The sequence below is a fragment of the Lynx canadensis genome, chromosome D2 (assembly GCF_007474595.2).
Source record: "Lynx canadensis isolate LIC74 chromosome D2, mLynCan4.pri.v2, whole genome shotgun sequence".
Taxonomy (NCBI): domain Eukaryota; kingdom Metazoa; phylum Chordata; class Mammalia; order Carnivora; family Felidae; genus Lynx; species Lynx canadensis.
Window position 1 is genome coordinate 5,871,031 of NC_044313.2, and position 20,437 is coordinate 5,891,467.

Genomic DNA, 20,437 nt, shown 5'->3' on the forward strand with positions numbered 1-20,437 from the left:
AAACAATACATATGTTTCCCTTTTCCACATTTTATTTTTAGAAAATCTGGAGAATGAAATGCCTTCAGTTCAGCCACATGACTCCCATTAGCTTTGATGGGAGAAAGACATCTTCATGAAGGAAAAGAATCATCACACAGTGCATAAATAACAGCCAGCCCAGGGCCACAGAAAGGCCTCACTACAGCACACATCATCAGCTGTGTCCTTGGGGGCTGGTCCTGTCCAAGTCCGACCCTACTTGGGATGAGCTGGGATTGAACCATCAGGGTCTGTTGGGAGCTCAGCATTCAGAGACGCCTCCTCTGGGGCCCCCTTGAAGCCTCCAGATCGGGGCAGGGTGGGATCGGCCACATCTTTCGGGAAAGCCCATGCCTTGCTGATTTTCAGTGCTTTCTCTTCCTCAACTCCAAGGCATAACTGTGTGACCCTAGGGCGAGTCCCGTTGTGCCTAGACTTTTCTGAAAAATTCCAAATATTTTTATGCATGGGTTGACCTTGAAAGACTGTGTGTGTTGCTTCTCAGTGCCTGGGTCGGGTAGAGGTTTCAGCATGAACCCTGCATGTTCCTCTCCCCTTTCCCCATTCTGTGCAGGTGTTTGTTTCCAGCTGAATCTGACTGAAGCGGTCAGGGCATCTATGCAGGTGAGAAGATTAAAGGGAAAGGTGTAGAAGGGCCAGGGGCTGGTGTCCTTCCTTCTGCCTGCTTTTCATGTGAAGCTCGCCCGCGAGTTTCAGATCTTCTCCAGCCCCTGCGGGTGGCTCCACATCCTTTCTTCTCCCCTGCTCACCAGCAGAAAAGCTCCCGATGTGGCATAGGAGAGGGAATGGCACATTCAAGGGACAGACCGAGGTCAGTGGGGGCTGGAGAGCACAGCCCCTTCCTCCAGAGCCCCTCCAGGCCCAAGAAAATGGCTGAGTTTGCCCCACCCAAGGTCAACTCTTATCCCACCATATAGAGTGACCACAAAACATAATGCACGTTGACCTTCGCTGGCTGCCTTCTAGTGAATTTGGCACAATGGGCAGGAAACAGCAGTCTGGGCAAGAGGGTGGGACATGGGTCAAAGATTGAGCTGTCTTCCTGCCTCTCTCTGTCTCCCTGGGTGTATATTTCCCCCCCTAGATTTGTGATAAAGGACAAAGTGCATCCATGTCACTGCTAAGTTTGTGCCTTAGACATGGGCCACCTTAGGGCTGGGCACACCATAACCAAAGCTCACCCTTGCACAGTGCACTGTTCTCTTAGAGTTTTCACACTGCCCCATTTCCTCCTCATGGTGCAGGATGGTTATTATCCCATTGTATAGATGAGCGACCTGAGGCCAGAAGGGCTGGGTGATCTGTTGCATATTCACCCAGTTAATGGGAGGCAAAACCAAGCTGGAATAGATCACAGATCTTTGGTGAATGGTCCGTACTATTCCTGTCATTTGTTAATATTAAAAAAAAAATTTTTTTTGGGGCGCCTGGGTGGCGCAGTCGGTTAAGCGTCCGACTTCAGCCAGGTCACGATCTCGCGGTCCGTGAGTTCGAGCCCCGCGTCAGGCTCTGGGCTGATGGCTCAGAGCCTGGAGCCTGTTTCCCATTCTGTGTCTCCCTCTCTCTCTGGCCCTCCCCCGTTCATGCTCTGTCTCTCTCTCTGTCCCAAAAATAAATAAACATTGAAAAAAAAAATTAAAAAAAAAAAAAATTTTTTTTTTACATTTATTTATTTTTGAGAGACAGAGCACAAGTAGGGGAGGGGCAGAGAGAGAGGGAAACACAGAATCCGGAACAGGCTGAGCTGTCAGCACAGAGCCCGACACAGGGCTCGAACCCACAAACTGCGAGATCATGACCTGAGCTGAAGTCGGACTTCCAACTGACTGAGCCACCCAGGCGCCCCTTGTTAATTTTTTTCAAGTTTATTTTTTGAGAGACAGCGCAAGTGGGGAGAGGCATAGAGAGAGAAGGAGACACAGAATCTAAAGCGGGCTTTAGGCTGTGAGCTGTCAGCATAGAGCCCGATGTGGGGCTCAAACTCATGAGCCGTGAGATCATGACTTGAGCTGAGTTGGACACTTAACCAACTAAGCCACCCAGGCACCCTGTATTCCAAATGCCTTCTGTTTCTCTGAAATGATGTCATGTTGCCAACTTGGCCATCCTGGGAGAGTTGATGCCATGCTCTCTCCGAGGGACCGTGCAGTCACCCTGTTAACAGAGCTGACCTTTGGGGGATTCTCAGTAGCTGATGTCTCGTCTCCGCTCACCAACAGATCGCTGGCAACTGTAAACTGTGCTGAGACACATCAGGATGTTTTAATAAATACAGAACAGGATTTTACAAACACACTTCTGCCGCTTCTGGTACATCAACAAATAGATAGGGAGTCACATTACAGAGGGAGTGAGAAATGACTTTAAACTCTATGAAAAACTGCGGCTCTGGAGGGTTTTTCAACCTATCACAAATGACCATTTTTGAAAGCATTTTAAGTTGAAGCTAACTTTGGACTTACAGGAACGGTACAGATAGAATAGAGTTTCCTTGCACAGCTCACCCTGCTTCCCCTACTGCTAACAGGTAAGATGTTAACAAGGACCATTTTAGAAAACGATTTTTTAAATTTTTATTTAAAAATAATTTATTTTTATTTTCTAATTTTTATCATTTTTTTGATGTTTATTTATCTTTGAGAGACAGAGAGAGAGAGAGAGAGAGAGAGAGAGAGAGAGAGACAGAGCATGAGTGGTAGAGGGGCAGAGAAAGAGGGAGACACAGAATCGGAAGCAGGCTCCAGGCTCTGAGCTGTCAGCACAGAGCCCGACGCGGGGTTCGAACTCATGAATCGCGAGATCATGACCTGAACCTAAGTCAGATGCTCAACGAACTGAGCTACCCAGGCGCCCTGAAGACTCACTTTTTAAAGGCTACTAGTTACTTTAAAGCGTGACCCAAAAGATTTCCTTGAAAGGCATCAGGATGAGAAGAAAGGTGGCTCAGAGCTTGTAGGAACTGCATGGAACCCATGGGAAATGAGACTTCCCTTCCTATGAGAAGCTTTGGAAAGCCTGGTTGCATGCTTAGGAGTTTAAAAGTCCAACAAGAACCAATCGGTGCATCTTTTTTTTTCTCCCTTCATATTTTGAAATAAAAAATAAGTTGAATATCCTGACCAAAAAGAGAGGGGAAGGAGGTGGTATGGGGGGGGAAAAAAGCGTGCATCCCACTTGAATTCAGTATAATTTACTGCCAACAGTGCAAGTTTATATGAAACAATCAATGCCCAGCCGTATTAGCTGAACATTTGAAATGGTCAGAAGGAAGTTATTTTCTCTCCTCACCAACATGAGACCGAAAGAATGAAACTCCATGGGGTCTCTCCGCTTTCTCCAGGCTCGTATGTCAGACATTGCTCAGAAGAGCGTGCATATTTTTAGCGATTTTGCCTAGATGGCTCCAAAATGACAATTTTTAATAAGACAATGCTAAGTTTATTTTTTACCAAAAAAAAAAAAAAAAATCCCTCCCCCTTTTTTTTGGGCATAAAGAAGATGTGTTTTTACTAGCTGCCAATACTCACTGTAGCCTTTGAGAAACAGTTAAACATATTTCCATTTTTCTGTACCTAAGTGATCTCTTGGGGCAAGCCCATAAGCTAACTGTGTTTTGTTTCTTATGAATTACTCTCTGAGTCAAGAAATAAATAACTCAGGAAATCCACATTAAATGGGAGGAATGGGAAAACAGAGCATTTGTCTGGTGTGACACCACCTGTTTATTTCATTGGGCGATGGTGGTCATTCGGGAGGGAACTGGGACCGAAAGTGAAGTGCGTCAGCCTTGAACCCGGGAGAGGAAGGCAGAGAAAGCCAGCCGCCATCAGGGTCTCCCTCTCTGCGCATTGACTGTGGTCTGGCCAGCTCTGATTCAGGCTGTCTGTGTTGCTTGATTTATCCTTCGTTACTATTTTCGGGTGCCATGTGCTTCTCTTCAGAGGCCCTGGGGAGTCTCTCCAATTCTGATTTTCAAAAATAGTTCTTCAAAGGGCACAGCATTCTTAGAAGAAGATGCATACGGGACCATGTGTTTCCAACTGAGCTTGGTTTGACATGATTGAGGTTTGTACAGAGTGTCTGAGAAAACCAGAAAAATGATGTCAGCCAGGCAAGGAAGTGCCTCCAGCACTGAGAAGTAGAACCCAGAGCCTTTTCCACGGGAATCCTGCAGTCTTGGAATTCACTTCCTTTCCTGACATGGAATCCTTGGAGGTATTTATATCTTCCCCAAATGATGTTTCCAGACCTTGTAATGGAAACGAGTGTCTGGGGTTGGAGGGAGGGACAGGACTGACAGGGAGAGGCAGGGAGTGGAGGTGTCGTGTATCACGCAAGCCTGGCTCCTTCCTGGCCCCAACCCCACGGAGCAGCAAAGCAGGGATTCCTTACAGCCAGTGTCCCAAGAGTTCCTGTGCCAGTTGTCTAGAAACTGGAAAGCATCTCGAGGAAGGGGATTCTGCAGGCAGACCTCTAACTGGATCCCACACTTTCGTCCCGGTCCTTCATCATATATATGGAGCGCTTCAAATTGGCACTTTAATTGTGTTTATTTCCTTTACAACTCAGCGCGAAATCAATCCGTTTCTGGCTTTAGTCCAGTGACCACAGAGTGAGGGTTAAGGATTTGCTGCTTCCAGGACCTGATGGCGTCCATATTCATGATCGTTGTATTAAATGAGTCCTAAGCAGGTTCCTTTTCTACGCCTTTTCGTAAAGAAGGGGAAAATGTGGTATGTATTCAGATTATGGCCAGAAAACAGCAAGTCCAAACAAGAATGGACCGTTCTGTGAATGCCGATGGCAGCCTCACATTGTGGAGGTTATGTGTGTCTTCTGCTTGCCAGCATTAGGCATCGAAGTATGGAAGCTGTGATGGGGGGCTCTAAAGCGTAGGATCGTGGGGCGCCTGGGTGGCTCAGTCGGTTGAGCATCTGACTCTGGCTCAGGTCATCATCTCACGGTTGGTGGGTTCAAGCCCCGCTTCGGGCTCTGCGCTGACAGCTCGGAGCCTGGAGCCTGCTTCGGATTCTGTGTCTCCTCTCTCTCCGCCTCCCCCGCTTGTGCTCCGTCTCTCTCAGTCTCTCAAACATAAATAAATGTTATAAAAAAATTATTTTTCAACGTAGGATTGTTGAGATCGGCCTGTGTATGGACTGGCCAGGGGCTGACGCCAGATTACTCACTCACTCACTGGCATTCCGCCCCCCCCCCCCCCCCCCCGCCGAACTGCCTAGACGTGTTAGTATCATTAGAGATGTTTTGAGTGTTGCTGCCTTTGGCTTTCAGTGTCTTTTTTCCCACAGCACTTTGACCATGTTCATTCGCTAGAAGACCCTGCTGGGGGCTCTGTCACCCAGCTGCCACATATAGAACTCGTGCACTGTTCGTCAGTTTGGGCTTCTCAGAACAGGTGATCGCACCCTCAGCTCAGCACTCGCATCGGATCTGGTTGTTCGGGGCATCTGCCCATGGTCCGCCCAAATGTGAATCCAAGCGATGTCTCTGTCCTTACCATGGCAGGGCTGTTATTCCCTGAGATCTGTCCCGCCTGTCCCGCCTGCCCTGGGCTGCTTGCCGCGATCAGACAAGAGCGAATGGGTCAACGACACAGGAGAAGTCTGCACACCCGTCTCATGAGCCCCCTAGAGCGGTTTCCTAGTGGGGGGATTTCTAGGCTGCAGGTTGAGTTCGCACGTGCTTCTGTTGGGCATTGCTAAAGTTCCCATTTTTCAAGTCTTTGTGTTGGAAGTCTTTTTCCTTTAATAGAGGAGTTGAACCCTTCTGCATTTATTGATATGACTGATGTTTGATGGGATCTCCGTCATAATTTCCTAATCTTGTAATTTGCATTTTGTTGTATTTGCGGTATTTCTTTCTCAGATACACTCTTGGCTCTTTGGTTTATAATATTTGGGGAGTATTTAAGAAGGTTTATATCTTTGTCCTGGTGGTTACGTCTGTACTTGTGCCTTTTAAAATGTCCTTAGTCCCTGGTCTGAGAATAGTTGAAGGCGGGTAGGAAAGGCCAGGAAACCAGGAGGCCGACTGTGGGAGTCTTTTAAGACTGTGCTTTCACATTCTTGTTCTTTTTTCTTTTTTTTTTTTTTAATGTTTTATTTATTTTTGAGACGGAGAGAGACAGAGCGTGAGCAGGGGAGGGGCAGAGAGAGAGGGAGACACAGAATCTGAAACAGGCTCCAGGCTCTGAGCCGTCAGAACAGAGCCCGACGCGAGGTTGGAACTCACAAACTGTGAGATCATGACCTGAGCCGAAGTCGGAAGCCCCACCGACGGAGCCACCCAGGCACCCCTCTCACATTCTTGTTCTTATGGGCACGTGGCAGGACCACGTGCCCCTCCACTTGGACGTTATGCTTTGGCTGATGAAAATCTGAGTGATTTGAGGGCTTGTGAGTAGAATTCCTGATGGGCCAGGGCAGACTGCCCACCCTCCTTTCTCCCAGCCTCGGTGGCCATGAAGCAGATGTCAAGGTGAGGTGTCCCCCAGCCTTCCAGAGGATAGCGATGGGCTGAGCCCGCGGGGCTGGCCCTCGGCTTGTGACTGTGCTGCACCCACCTGAGAATCGGTTCAAATGCAGATGCTGATTCAGTAGGTTCAGAGGCAGGGTGGGAGGTTCTGTGTCAGCAGTGATGGAGTTCCTTGACCACATTTTCAGCAGCAAGGTGCTGAGCCATACGAATTTTTGTGTTTTTTTGTTTCACTTCCGTATAACCTAATCTGGTTGCGCTCAAAGTGTGGTTCGTGGAGAGCCGCCTGAGGCCTGAGTATGACCTGCGAACTCGGAAATGCACATTTCTGCGCTTGGTGGGTTGGAAACCCTGGAGCCGGGCCCCGGATTCTGGGTTTTAGCAAGACTTCCACGTGGCTCATGAGCATGTCACCAGCCACTCCAGACCCATACTTGAGAGATGGGGGTGGTATCATTTGGGACTCATGTGTAGCTTTGAGGAATTAGATGTCCATAAAGCTGTGGCTTAAAGTGTAAGGGTTTTTTTTTGTGGTAAAGGAAGTCCAGAGGTGGGCAGTCTGGGGCAGGTATGGCAGGCTGACCATGTCATCGGGAGCCCAGGCCTCTGGTTCTCTGCTCTACCTTCTTTCAGCTCTGACCCTCATTATTATGCTCACAGGATAGTTGCCAGGGCTCCAGGCATCACATCCACATCCCCAGTAAATGCCAGCTGAGCATCCCCTCTTGAGACCTTACAGGAGTTCTCACAAAGGAGCTCGGCTTGTATCTCGCTGGCCAGAGCAGTAGCCTATGACACCAAAATCGTGGTGTTCGCTGGGCTCGTTGCCATCTTGAACAAAATGAGGGTTCTCTAAGAAGAAAGACCCAAATGGAGATTGGGTAGGAAGCCAGCCATGTCTGCCACAGAGATGGTGGGGACTTGAGGTCTCGGTAACGAAGAATAAAAGGCATAGAGGGAGCAGTGCTCCATGAGCTGGGAGAGTTAGTGGATGCAATCAGAGAGCAGGGCACTCTGGGTGCAGATACGTTCCAGGTTTGGAATGTGGTTGTAACAGGGGTGGCTGCAGTGGACGTGATGTCACTGGTTATGGAAGAGGAGGGTGACGGTCGTTGGTTACAGAAGTGATGGGCTATGATGGACGTGATGTCACTGGTTATGGAAGAGGACGGTGACGGTCATTGGTTATAGGAGGGGGGCTGGCACGGATGGGCCTTGGCATGAGGGCAGGAATTTTGTGGTTTTCCCTGCCGCATCCCAAGTGCCCTGTGATAGTGCCTGGCATGTAGCAGGTGCTCACTGAAGGGTTGTTGAAGAGAAAGAGGTCGGGCGTTTTCCTGGAGAGCAGGAGAGACTGTAAACAAACCTTGCTTTCTCCTCCCTGCAGTACTCGAGACCCGGATGAAGGTGATGCGGTGAGACTCTGACCTAGAAGCCCCCAGCCCCGCCGCGCACGCGCACACGTGTGCCCACCCACGCAAGCGCACACACGCCCAGCAGGCATTTTCTCTGCAGGAGCCTTGGCTGAGATTCTCCTCTGTGGTTCCCTTTTGGCACCTGGCAGATCAGCCAAATTTTTTTTTTTCTAATCAATTTTTTAACACGCAGCATTACCTGCTTGGTAATTGTCAGAGCCCCTGAGAAAAGCAAGAGGAGGAAGTGAGATGAAACGCTGCCAGAATTAACAAGCGAAACAGGAACAGTGGGCATCGACAGCCATACGCACCCCCAAACGACACTGTGTGAATGAACTTGTACTTTTATGTAGCACCGGTGTGGAAGTGGGTGATCCTGTCTGGTTATAAGTGAGATCCATAATAGAAATGAAAGAAAGAAAGGGAAAAGTGTATTTCTCCCCTAGAAATGTGCCACACTTCCCAGAGAAAATCACTGTGAACATTTTTGAGTGACAGCTTGTCAGTGACTTTCATTTTTTATATGCTTTCCTATATTTCAAATTTGATCATTTGTTGCTTTTGTAAATTGGCAAAAGCCTTGTTTAAAGGAAATGTGCCTTGGTGAGAAAATGATCTTCCCAGACGGTTGCTTTGGGGAACTTTAGCATCAAGTTTTAAGAAAAAGCTTAAAATGTGCTTGACCTGTGTTTCAGGAACCAGAGTCATGCTTTGGGATAAAGGAGTAAGGACAATCCAATAACCTGGGGCTGTCTTTCCTGAGTGTAGGGTAGAAAGGTGTGGTCGAATCATCACCTGGGACTTGTGTCTCTTGGTCATCACTTGCGATGTGTTACCTGTGTGTTACAGATAACAGACACGTACGTGTGTGCAGGCACGTGTGCACATGTCTGTTTTCTTTCTGCCTTCCAGATACTTTTTGTAGGTACTGAGAGACTTTTGGTCATCAGCCTTAAGACCTCTAGGATTATGACAGAATTGGAAAAACAGCTCTATTTATCCGGTGTCCTTTCTAGCTAGTCTCTGGGAGAGGGGGGCTATCAGTCATTTCTCTCTGCAGCGATTATCTGAGCCTTCACTGTAGGTGAGAGTTGCCTGCACAGTTCCCCACGTGGTATTTTGGAACTTGACCTTAGAACAATCGTAATGAATATACTGTGTTTTGCCCTTTTTTTCTGAATACAGAGGTCTTCAGAGATGCCTGCGCGGGCATATTTTGTTCTGACATCATATGGACATCGTAAGGTAACAGCAGCTCTCCCCTCCCCCTCTGTGTGCGGATGTTCCAAAAAGGGAAGGCTCTTGTCATAGTTGGGAGCTGTTGCCTCCGGCTTAGGAGTCAGTTGCATTTCTCCGTTGCGGCCCTCTGCCCCGTTCTGTCTACTTCTTTAGGGAGAGACAGGGTTCTGATGTTTGATGCGTACAGCAGAGGGGACTGTTGACTGTCTAGGAAGGGCTGGCCTTGGCAGGAAGTCTCATTTCCGGCAAAGGACAGGGCTCGTTCCTCCTCGTGTGTTTCCTCTGGCCCAGCTGTCTCAGGACGCCCTTCACCCTTGCCCTCTGAGTCTTAGGTTGCTGTCTGTTCTCCTGGGCTCTCCTTTTTCTTCCCTTTTCTCTTCCCCAAGGCAGCAGCGCTGGCTGGGCTCCTGCGGTGTGGACTGTCTCCACCCCCACCCTCGCTGGGGGAGCTGTTTATCGCATTTGCTGCCCTCCCCCTCCTGACTTCCTTCCTGGGCTGCAAGGGCTCCCCACAGAAACTTACCAGAAATTCGCGGAAACAATTATATTCACTGATTTTAAAACCCGAGTCTGGATTGGGGGGATGCGGGGTACCACGTAGAGACCCATGGCCACTTGAACCTGCAGCCAAAAGGTGAAGCCTTGACCCGTAAAAATGAGAAAATATCCACCAGCCTTGCTCATTGCAGAACATTCTTTATTTTCTCCCTTGGTAGTGTCTCTGTAGGCCAGCAAGTGACTTGACTTTCATTCATTTCCCCTTCTGCGCATTGTAATTGGACGTAGGGGGAGGTTTCCTCTCTCCCGTGAAAGGAACAAAGCACTCGCTGGAGAAGTTGTGTGCCATTGGGTGCCTGTGGGACTGCCTCCCTCTCTCTGTAAGAGTCTCTGTGTCCCAAAATTAGCATGCGTCAATGCAGAGGATGCCTTGTCGTTCCCCTCAGCAGCAGCCCCCTGGGTCCCCGTGCCAACACTGGGGACAGCAGAGTCCTACCTTAAAGTGAGGAGAGTCTGAGATGGACCCCACGGTGCCACTCAGAGTGGCTTTCCAGTTGATTGACGCACAGACCTGTTGAGCTCACTTCTTTGATTTCCAGTGAGCTGCGGCCTCACGGGTTTGCCGGAGGAGAGCCCCCAGGCGAGGCAGGAAGGTGAGCTCGGTTCACTGTACCTAAAATGCAGACATAAGGGCTCTAAAAAGGTGGTGATGGGGGAGGGCGGCCCAGGCTACAGTGCAAATGACATTGTCCTTTACGAGACCCTCAGGCCCGCCGGCCGTTGAGTTTAGAGACTCATGTTTATGTCAGTGACCCAGACACATCCACACAAGCTTCAGTTACTCCATTTCTAGGACCGAGTCATTTGTAACACGGTCCAACTTTTGAGGGGAGAAATATCACCACCAGGAACGTCGAAACAGGGGAGGAAATGCATGCCTCGGATTCAGGGAAGCCGGCTTTGTCCAGAAACGTCTCCTTGGTTCATTGGCGGGTTCAGTCTGTTTGAAGAAGGCAGAAATGGGTGCAGAGGTAACCCTTCAAGAGGACCTTGCTGGGAGCTGGGTTCCACCTGCCACCCCAAAACACCTCAGACAAAATCTAAACTAATTTGGAGATGAAGGACTCTAAATCGTATTCTGTGTGTGACTTACCAGCCTTGGGCTCTTCGGGGTCCCTGGACAGCTATCTTCCCTGGCTCACGTGTGTGTTTTCGTGTCTTTTCACTCGTCCTTTGCAATTCACTGGTAGAATCTGGCTGCTATACTGGTTCTTCTCCTTAGCAACCACTGTCCACTTTCTAGCTTCTGTCGTGAGCCCAGTTGTCACAGGATTGTATGCAACAGGGGGCCAGTGGCTCAATGGGGCCTCATCTAAGAGCATAAAAGAGTATGTACTGCCTAAATATTTGGAAAGAAACAGTGGAGTGTCTTGTTCTATCAAATTGCTTCATTGTGATATTTTCTGGACAGCGGAGGTAAAGTGTCTTGGGGAAGGGACACCTTTTCTTCATTTTGTACTAAGGATGGGCTAGTGCACCTGCGTGGGCGGGTGGCACCCTTACCGTGGCCCAAATTCACGTCTCTCCGTTGGCCGTGACGCCTTGTGTGTCCGTGAGGCTCCCCCGCTCCCCTGCCTGCCCTGTGCTTGGGTCAGCTCAGAGCCCACATCCGAGAGGCATCCTGCTATAACTCCCCCTGAGGCCCACAGTGACACAGGGGGCGGGCAGAAACAAAGTCCAGAGTAGCTCACTCCCCTGGCCCTCTTCCTGCCGGCCAGCCCTGCCTACTGCCCAGACTGTGGTCAGCCCCTTGTCTTCCGTACTCATTTGTGGCTTAGCTCTGTCTTCCCCAGAATCCTGCCCCATTAGCTCTCGGGGAAGCTGTGGCCAAGCCAGCCAGCTGATGTCTCTGTTCCTGGAAGCTTTTGAGTAACAGGTGCTACGACACCCTGAAAACGGCCGGCCTTGAGCTTGCTATTGGTATTGGAGATGTATTGTTTATGGATACTGACACGGGTGGACAAATCCTAGGCAAGACTTGGTGACTGCTGGGCGGGATCTTTGGTTACTTTCTGTTCACCTCCTAGAGCATGGCACGGTTCCGGATAGCTGAGTTTGTGGGATACTTGAGCTATAGAAGATCAACCCACAGGCTAATGCATTTTAGGGAAGGGAACAGAGGGAACGTTACTATTTCAAGGGAACCTGCAATACCGCAGCTCTTCCAAATTCAGGCTCAGGAAGGAGGCTTTGAGTTTGGGTCCAAGAAATAGAAATGCCTGTCAGAGGCTGCTGCTTTCTTCATGCTTCTCTTAAGACTCTTCAGACAGGCAGAGTCTGCAGTGCGTGGGTCGTCACTGGGGTGATAGAGTTTAAAATTTGGGGCGTGAATCGAGAGCTCTCAGTCCAACCCACATTCAGGGCATAAGACAGAAAAAAGACGGCGTGTGCTTCCTTGCTTTGTGAAGGCCCACCGGAGGACAATTTCATGGCTGCTGATTGATTGTACTTTTCAGAATCCACAAAAAGAGATCTGATCAATAAGTTGTCAGGAGGGTCCTTCTCTGGCTGCGTAGTTTTCTCTTCTCCAGTAAACCAACTACATTCTATTTTCTGGGAGTTGTGTTAACTCTTTCAGGTCACGGGTGGACCACCTGACTTGCACAGAATGGTTCACATAAGAATCTACATTAGCGGCGACTAATCTACATTAGGGCTCAGTCTGTTAAGTGTCCGACTTTGGCTCAGGTCACGATCTCCAGCCTCATGGGTTCGAGCCCCACATCAGACTCTGTGCTGACAGCTCGGAGCCTGGCGCCTGCTTCGGATTCTGTGTCTCCCTCTCTCTCTGCCCCGCCCCCATTCACACTCCGTCTCTCAAACACAAATAAAAGGAATTTACGTTAAGCCAGACAGACAGGTAACTGATAGGTGGGTAGGTAGGTCGTTCCCCCGTAAAGAGCCGGACGCCAGAATGAAAGGAGCAGATTGGGAAGCACACTGCTGAGCGTTGATTTAGTTCTTGGTTCTTTAAGAGAGCTTCTCATGAAAGGAAGCAATGTGGAAAGGAGTAACTATTTTGAGACTCTTTGCTTATGACATTTCATACTTAAACAGAATGGGCAACATTCAGAAAGATACTTTCTGCGCAAATTACAAAAAGCCCAACCTTTGCCAGAGGAGGCCGTATGTCTTCTCCAAACGGCGGGACCGACGGTAACTGCCATTTTCTTAGTACGTCCAATGTGCTGGGACCCAGGAGGGTGCTTCACTTCCTTCCGTTTGTTTGTGAGAACACGGAAAACCGGCCTCATCCCCCGTTGATTCGCTTGCCTCAGATGCCAGAGCCAGGGAGCACATGCAGGGGACCCTCTGTGCCCTGTGTTCTTCCCGCCGCCCTGCACCGCATCACCACGCTCAACCTCTTCTCGTTGCCAGGGACACCAGGACTCGGGGACCGAGGGGCTGGAACGAATTACAGACAACTGAGATGTTTTAAGAGAGGTCCCCATTCTAATGAGTTCCAGGTAGTCATGGCCTTATTTCCTTTTTGTGTATGACGTTGGAGAAAATATTGCTAGAACCTTCTAAGAGTCCTTATTACTCCAGTGGTTTCTAGAACTTTTTTTTTTCCCCTCCCTGGTGCATAATGAGGTTTGGACACATGTTACTGGCAGCAGGGGCCCCCTCGCCCAGGTGGGGCCCTGCCCCTTGGGGGGCATTCACATAGCAAGGAGCTGGTGCCTGACGGAAGAGTCACTGCCTTATGTAAGATGAATACCTTTGAAAAATGTATAGGGTATTCCAAAAGCAAAAAAGTAAACTAAAAACCAAGAGGACAAACCAGGCAAACGGTGGAAAGAAAGTCTCTCCCCCCACTCGCTGTTCCTGGTCCAGCACCTTCTGGGTCCTTCCAGGGGTGTCCTGAGTGTGTACGCTCTTACGAGCGGCAGCCTGATGCACCGTCCTGCGTTCTGCTTCGTTCACTTGATTGTGTATCTCTGAGACCATTCCACATCTAGACAAGAGCATTTACCCTGTTCTCTTCCCTTGCTACGAAGGCCGGATGCACGGGGATTCAGCAGTCCCCTGTTGAGGGGCATTTCCAGACTTTTGGAGTTACGGTGTGGCAACGAGCACCATGTTGTACACATTTTCCATCCGCTGCCTTATTAGAAGTATCCCTGGGACCTCATCAATTACCTCCTACCTGTGGACCTGCCGTAGTACACAACCTACATAAGTGTTTCTATAGTCATAATGGGAGCTACCATTTGTTAAGTGCTGGCTGTAATCAGGTATCGCACTAAACACCTTACATGGATCATTATTTTTTGTATTACCTCAATTTTAATTAATTTTAATGAATTGTATTTAATTTTAATTAATTTCGATTTTAATTCATATAATATTTTATAAAAATTATGTAAATTGTATAAATGCGTGGTTCATGACATACATAGATGAACTTACTATGAAAACAGATGAAATCATAGTGTTATACCTTATGATAGCATTACGTCGATTTTATAGATGGGGCCACCTACCTTATCCGGAGGAGAGGTAGGATTTGAACCCAGGTGCTCTGGCCCCACAGTCAGGGGACTGACACCCACTCTTGTGCCTGTCGTAGAGAAAGACATCTGAGTTTTGAAGGGCACTAGCGAGCAGTCTCTTTAGACCAAATGCGTGAGGCTGGTGTATATACTTGAGCTCTTCAATGAGTTGGGGGGAAGTCCTACCCGGAATGGTGGTCACGTGCTAGGTGCCCACAAAAGCACACGCACGTTTGGCCACCGGCGGCTCCAGGGCTCCCGAGGCAGTACTGCAGCCTATGTCCCTGTCTCCAGAAGAGGAAGGTGTGCAGAAGCCAATACATTTGATGTGCACTTGTCGGATGTGGGTTTTTAATTTTTTTTTTTAAGTTTATTCATTTATTTTAAGAGAGAGAGAGAGCACGCGCGCATGCAAGCGGGGGAGGGGCAGAGAGAGAGGGAGAGAGAATCCCAAGCAGGCTCCGGGCTGTTAGCGTAGAGCCCGATGCGGGGCTCGATCCCACAAACCGTGAGATCATGACCTCAGATCAAGAGTCAGAAGCTCAACCAACTGAGCCACCCAGGTGCCCCTCATCAGATGTTTTGAACACGACTCTCATTTTATTTTTAGTAGAAACAAAAATATTTTCTGGAAGCAGCAAGAAGCAACAAGGAGAAGCACGTACAACCTTGTCTGCTCCCCCGGTGGCACAGAAGCTGGTTAAAGATTTCCTTCCCGAGGGGTGTAGCTCTCCAAGCAACACCTGTCAATCTAGCAACTTCTCTGAGCCCTCAGGGAGTCGACAGCAAAGCGTCCTGAAATCCAGAATCCTTTTTCCTGGGTTTTTTTGCCCCTTACAAGATGTATGCACCTCTCCACAGGAAGACAATGGTGTTCAGGTAGAAAGAGAGTTCCCCAAAGGTAAGGAGCAAGGGAGGTAGGGTTGAGACGATGCCTCCTTGATATGCATATGGAAAATGGTATGACGTCTTCCTGAGCCTTGGCTCATGCGAGCTCACCGTACAAAGCTGTCCCTTCTCCACTATGTGAGTTGAGAACAAGCAGAACCAGCAGGTTTCTGTGGTGGGTGCGTTCTCCCTCCTAAGCATGGAGAAGACAGCCCGTGTGGGTCAGGCATTCCAGCCCTACTGTGCGTGAGGTCAGTAAGGAGGAGAGCCACTCCCGGGTGTGGGGCAGCCTCCCAGGCTTAGCTAAGGAAGGGTTGAGATGCTGATGTGGCTGCTCTGAGGTCCCCCAGGCTGCCTGTCGTCCCCTGTGACTGACTAACAAGGATGATGTCTGAGGGGTGCAGGCTCCCATGTGCCCGGCACCCGACAAGCACGAGGCCAGGTAACTCCCAATGTGAGCCTTGCGAAGATGAGGGAACCTAAAATCCCAAAGAACCTAGAATCCCAACCAGGCCATCCCTTCTCTAAAGGCCAAGCGGCTGACCCCTACTCATGTGGCTGTGAGCACTGAAATATAAAAGAATATAAGGATAGAATAGAATAGAAAAGAGATCCGTGGTGCCCGGTTTTCAGTGGGAAAATTTAGATTTCCTATCACTAGAGATTTTCCGGAACAGCTATGGAGGAGGACAGAAAAACCCACTGGGTTATATCGCTTTGGGATATGAAGGTTAAAATGGGTTTCGTAATTGGTAGAAAATAATATCACTTGGGAGCCAAGTTAATCCCTAGCTCTTCATTGAGACATTAAAGAAGCATCTATTAAAGCACCTACTGTGTGCCAGTCACTGTGCCCAGTGCTCCCTGCCCTCCCAGCACCGTCAGTCCAGTGCTGGAGACCTACGTGTGGCAGAACTTCCAGGAAGCTGCAGGTGGACACAGGTGCTCCCGGGAGGGCCTGGACAGAGCTCTCTTCCTCAAGGAAGATGATTCTGAGCAGGGACGTGAAAGCTGATTAGAGGCTTACAGATCAGACCTAAGGGTAAAGAGCATTGCAGACTGAGGGCAAGTCACGTACAAGCCAAGGATTGCCAGAAAGAGCATGGTCGATTTGGGGTCCAGGGGCCCGGAGTACAGGGGAGGGGGAAGGGGCCGAGTGTGAGTCCCAAGTTGGAAAGTCCTCAAAGTCCACCCGGGGAGTGTGATCTGAGGGCAGGGCCAAGCCCTTGAAGGAGCAGAGATCTAATTAGATTTGCTCTGAAGGAGACCCTCTCCTGGACAGTGGGTGGGGGGCAGAAGGGAGAGGGTCAGGCTGGGGCCCCTGAGGCCCTACCAGGGAGGAGCAGAGACTGTCCCTGGGGAGGAGAAGGTTTTCAAGATACAGTGGACAGAACGCTCTGGTGAGCTCTCTGGAAGAAAGATGGGCCTGCCCAGCCCACCCTCGGGTTGCTGGCTCCGGTGGGTGGGGTGCAGGTGGGGACGGGCGTAAGGCCCTGTGGCTTCCCTGTGGACGGGGTGAGCCAGAAGAAAGTTCACAGCCAGAAATGGGAACGGCGTGGTGGAAGGCATAATTACCTCCCACGGGGTGGGGTGGGTATCCAGGCTGGTCGGCGAGGCCTAAAGCAGGAAGGGGGCTGCAACAAGGAAATCCTCCAGAAAGAGCAAGAGAGAGAACGATTTGAGGGCCGCTAAGTAGTGTGTTGTTGGTCGAGAATCAAAGGCAATCGTTGGAAGTGGAACGCCCCCCAGGAGCCAGCTACCGAAGTCTGATCTGCCCGCAGGACGTGCGGGTTTTAGGGAACGGGTGGATTTCGTGTAGAGGGAGGACAGCGGGTCCAGGCCAGAGAGGATCCAGGCGTGAACGGTGGACGCCACAGGGGCTTCCGATGAGAGATTCCAGGGCCCATGGAGATGCCTCCTGTGGCCACGGGGAGCCTCCCAATGGCTGCCTCTCCACTCCCAACAGAACCAGCTCCTCCTGGGCACCTGGGCTGCCCCCGGGGAGAGATACAGGGTGAAGATGACCCGGTCTAGCCCTTGAGGAAGTCAGAGGCTCGTCGTGGGGTTAAAACATGCTGTCATGACCCCATCCCGCCACCCGTGCTGCCCCCCGTGTGTGAAGTATGTTCTTGCTGCGGGAACACAAGAGTTGGCGGGATGGAACCTGCCTTGGGAAGAGGAGGCCTTCGTAAAGGCTTGGGGCTCAGCCTGGAGGTCGGAGGTCACTGGGTGCAGAATCAAAGGGGCTCTGTGGCCATAGGAGGGGGTGCAGGTGAGGAGCGAGTAAGACACTGCAGAGCTTCAGAATTGGGGAGGCCTGGGGGGGGCTGTGTATGGGGACAGTGTGGCGGGGGTGGGGGAGCTCACACAGGAAGCGCGGGCTAGCACGAGACTGAAGGGGCGTTGTGTCCCTGGCAGCGGCCTTGGTCAGTGAGAGCTCGGTGAACATATGTTAATCCCTCCTTCCCCACGCCAGAGGCTGCCCTGTGAATCAAGGCCTCCCCTGACCTCTTCCACAGGGAGGATGTCGAAAGGGCCGGAGGAGGTGGCCAGATCCAGCACTGAGAGAGAGATAATTCCAATTATAAATGGGAAGCCAGTGGTAGTCCCTGGCAAATGAAGGGGGAGGGATAAATAATTGAATACCGCTTTTCCGTCTTACATCATTAGTGTAGCAAACAGAAGATAAATTAATACGCTGCCCCCAAACGACTGAGCTGTGATAATTGTACACACTTAATGTGAAGCACAGAGTGGAAAAGTTTCTTTTTCTTATGAACAAAGGCATTTTGAACCCTGGAAGCCAGGGGACTACCTCCATGGGGTAATTAACCGGTCGTGAAGTCTGGCTGCCTAGAGACCTTCCTCCCCGTGACCAGGGCAGCTGGGGAGTCTAGGGAGGCACGATCTCGTCAGCTTCACGAGGCCCATTAGTGACCTACTGGTGTCTTCTCTCGAAATTGTCTTCTGTGTCTAATGGCACTGAGAAGCCAGGCAAAAATCCTGCTGCCCCTCTAAATGGAATTCTCAATCTTCTCTCCCAGGAGATTACAAGTGCTGCGACTTGGTTGTAAAAATAAAGGAGTGCAGGAAGAGGGAGGAGCCTGAGCCAGCGCCCCCCGAGCCAGCGCCCCCCAAGCCAGCGCCCCCCGAGCGACCAGAGACCCCTGACCTGTCAGAAGACTGTTCTGAGTATCAGCAAACACCTGCAGGTTCCTTGACCTTGCAGGTAAGGCCTTCTGTGCACCCTGGCTTGATCCCCACCAAGGGCAGACCTTTCCCTGGGGAGTGCGTGGGGGGCCCGATCTTACTTCCGCTTCTGACCCTGGAGGCTTGACCCCACCCCTTCATAATGGCTCTGTGACTCTGGCCAGGTCCCCTAACCTTTCTGGGCCTCCATTTCACGGTGTGAGTAATGGAGAAACGATACCTATTCCGCTGAGCTAGAGTGAGGATTGCATAATATCCATAGTGACAATGGTCACAGCAATGACTGCATTTATTGAGCGGTTCTGAGTGACGCTGAGCGGGCATCTTCCCAGCACCCCTCATGAAGCAGGGGTCCCTACAATCCCGTCTGCATGTAAGGACATTCAGCTTTGGAAAGATTAAAGAGGTTGCTCTAAATCACACGGCCACAGGCTCAAGGATATGAAAGCTTTCCTTTGGTGTCTCTTTCGGGTTGTGGTCGTTGACGTAATATGTATGCTTTTTTTAAAGTTCAGAATTACAGAGATATGAACATGAGAAGGGCACACAAATAAGACAAAGCCTCCGTTAACGGCGCGTCACATAGTGGGGCACACCTTCTAGGCGGGCACTTGATACGTTATAAACCTCCCTGCAGATGTGGACATGGTGCCATCGGCTGGTCCCTGCACCCCTGGGGCCCTCGGTAGGTCCATGGCGGGAGACTCTGGATGCCCCCAAAGCAGCCACGCTGGGCCCCTAAGCTGTCCCCAGGGGCTATCTCTGCAGGCCCCAGTGCGTCATAGAGAACGACCAGCCGAGAAGATTCCTTCCCGGGCACAGCTGCCAGGGCCACATCCGTGACACAGATGGAACCTGAGCTGCCCTCCCCCGGGAACCCGGGCAGAGGAGGAGTCGGGCAGAGGAACGGGTCAGACACGGCAGCACGTCCCGAGGGTCTTTGCTGAGAACCTACTATGTGCAGAGCTCAGGGTAGCGGCTGCGAAGGATACGGTGGGGGTAAGACACGGCCCCCGCCCTCCAGGAGCTCACGGCCCAGCATGGCCAGCAGTGTGTGCAAATCACTTGTACCAGGCGGTCTGTGAAGTGCCACGATGCTCAGGGTGAACGGGGAGCCCCAGCGGCTGGAACTCTGACTGACGGGCGTGGCTGGCGTGTTACTCCAGGCCCAGGAACCACCTGAACCGAGGTGATCAAGGAGTAGCAAGTTAAGAGCACGAAAGGCAGCGTGGGAAAAACGTAGGGGTCTCTCAGCTGAGGGTCACCGTGGGATCCGCCGGTGAGCCTCAGGTTTTCTATCTGTCAAATGGGAATATATTCCCTGCCTTTCACAAGCAATGTGGGGATTCCCCGACACAGTGAAGCCACATAAACCATCAGAATGCAGCGGCGGTGGTCACTCTTTTCCAGCAGACCTGGGGAGGTGGCTTAGTGCACGCGTGGAGGTGGGAGGACAGTGAGGGATGTGGCTGAGCTGGAAACGTGGGCATGCTGACCCCGTCTCTGGAGCTTGCGGGGCCGTTTTGCATAGGCAAAGATACCTTGCCAACATTTTCTTCCTGGAAGGAGACGCTGTTCCCGTTAGCCAAGATTACTGTTTGCTCAACAGGCACATATTTCACGCTGGGTGGATGATCTAGGTCTGTGCCTGAGGTTTCCAACCCCCAGCAGAAGCAAGTGACTCATAATGCCTTCATTCCTTCCCCACCCATGGAATATGGAGTTTAGGGCCCTCAGGTCTGGGTCTGTTGGAAAGCGAATGAGTTGACAGAGAGAAGGAATGCCTTTGCACTCACAACCTCACTGCCGGTTGGAAGTCATGCTTGACGCTGGCCAGGACTGACCACCAGGCCCCATACCATCAACACGTCTGTGATGGTCTTTACACGAGGCCCCGGAAAAAAGTTGTGGTGTGCTCGCACGCTGGGGCTATCGGTCTTTGAGCATTGTACTTTTTTTTTTTTTAAAGAAGTTTATTTATTACCTTTATTTTTGAGCGAGAGAGTGAGAGCAGGGAAGGGGCAGAGAGAGAGAGGGAGAGAGAGAAAGAATCCCAAGGGGGCTCTGCACTGTCAGCACAGAGCCTGATGCGGGGCT

At 50.6% G+C, this 20,437-nt stretch overlaps 1 protein-coding gene across 1 annotated transcript in view; it reads left to right on the forward strand.

The window, feature by feature from the left end:
- Positions 1–20,437, forward strand: part of CD2H10orf90 (chromosome D2 C10orf90 homolog) — a 77,537-nt gene that overhangs the window by 38,642 nt on the left and 18,458 nt on the right. The window contains exon 4 of the mRNA XM_030335470.1: positions 18,175–18,359. Coding sequence (XP_030191330.1) covers positions 18,175–18,359 — 185 coding nt within the window. The remainder of the gene's footprint in view (positions 1–18,174; positions 18,360–20,437) is intronic.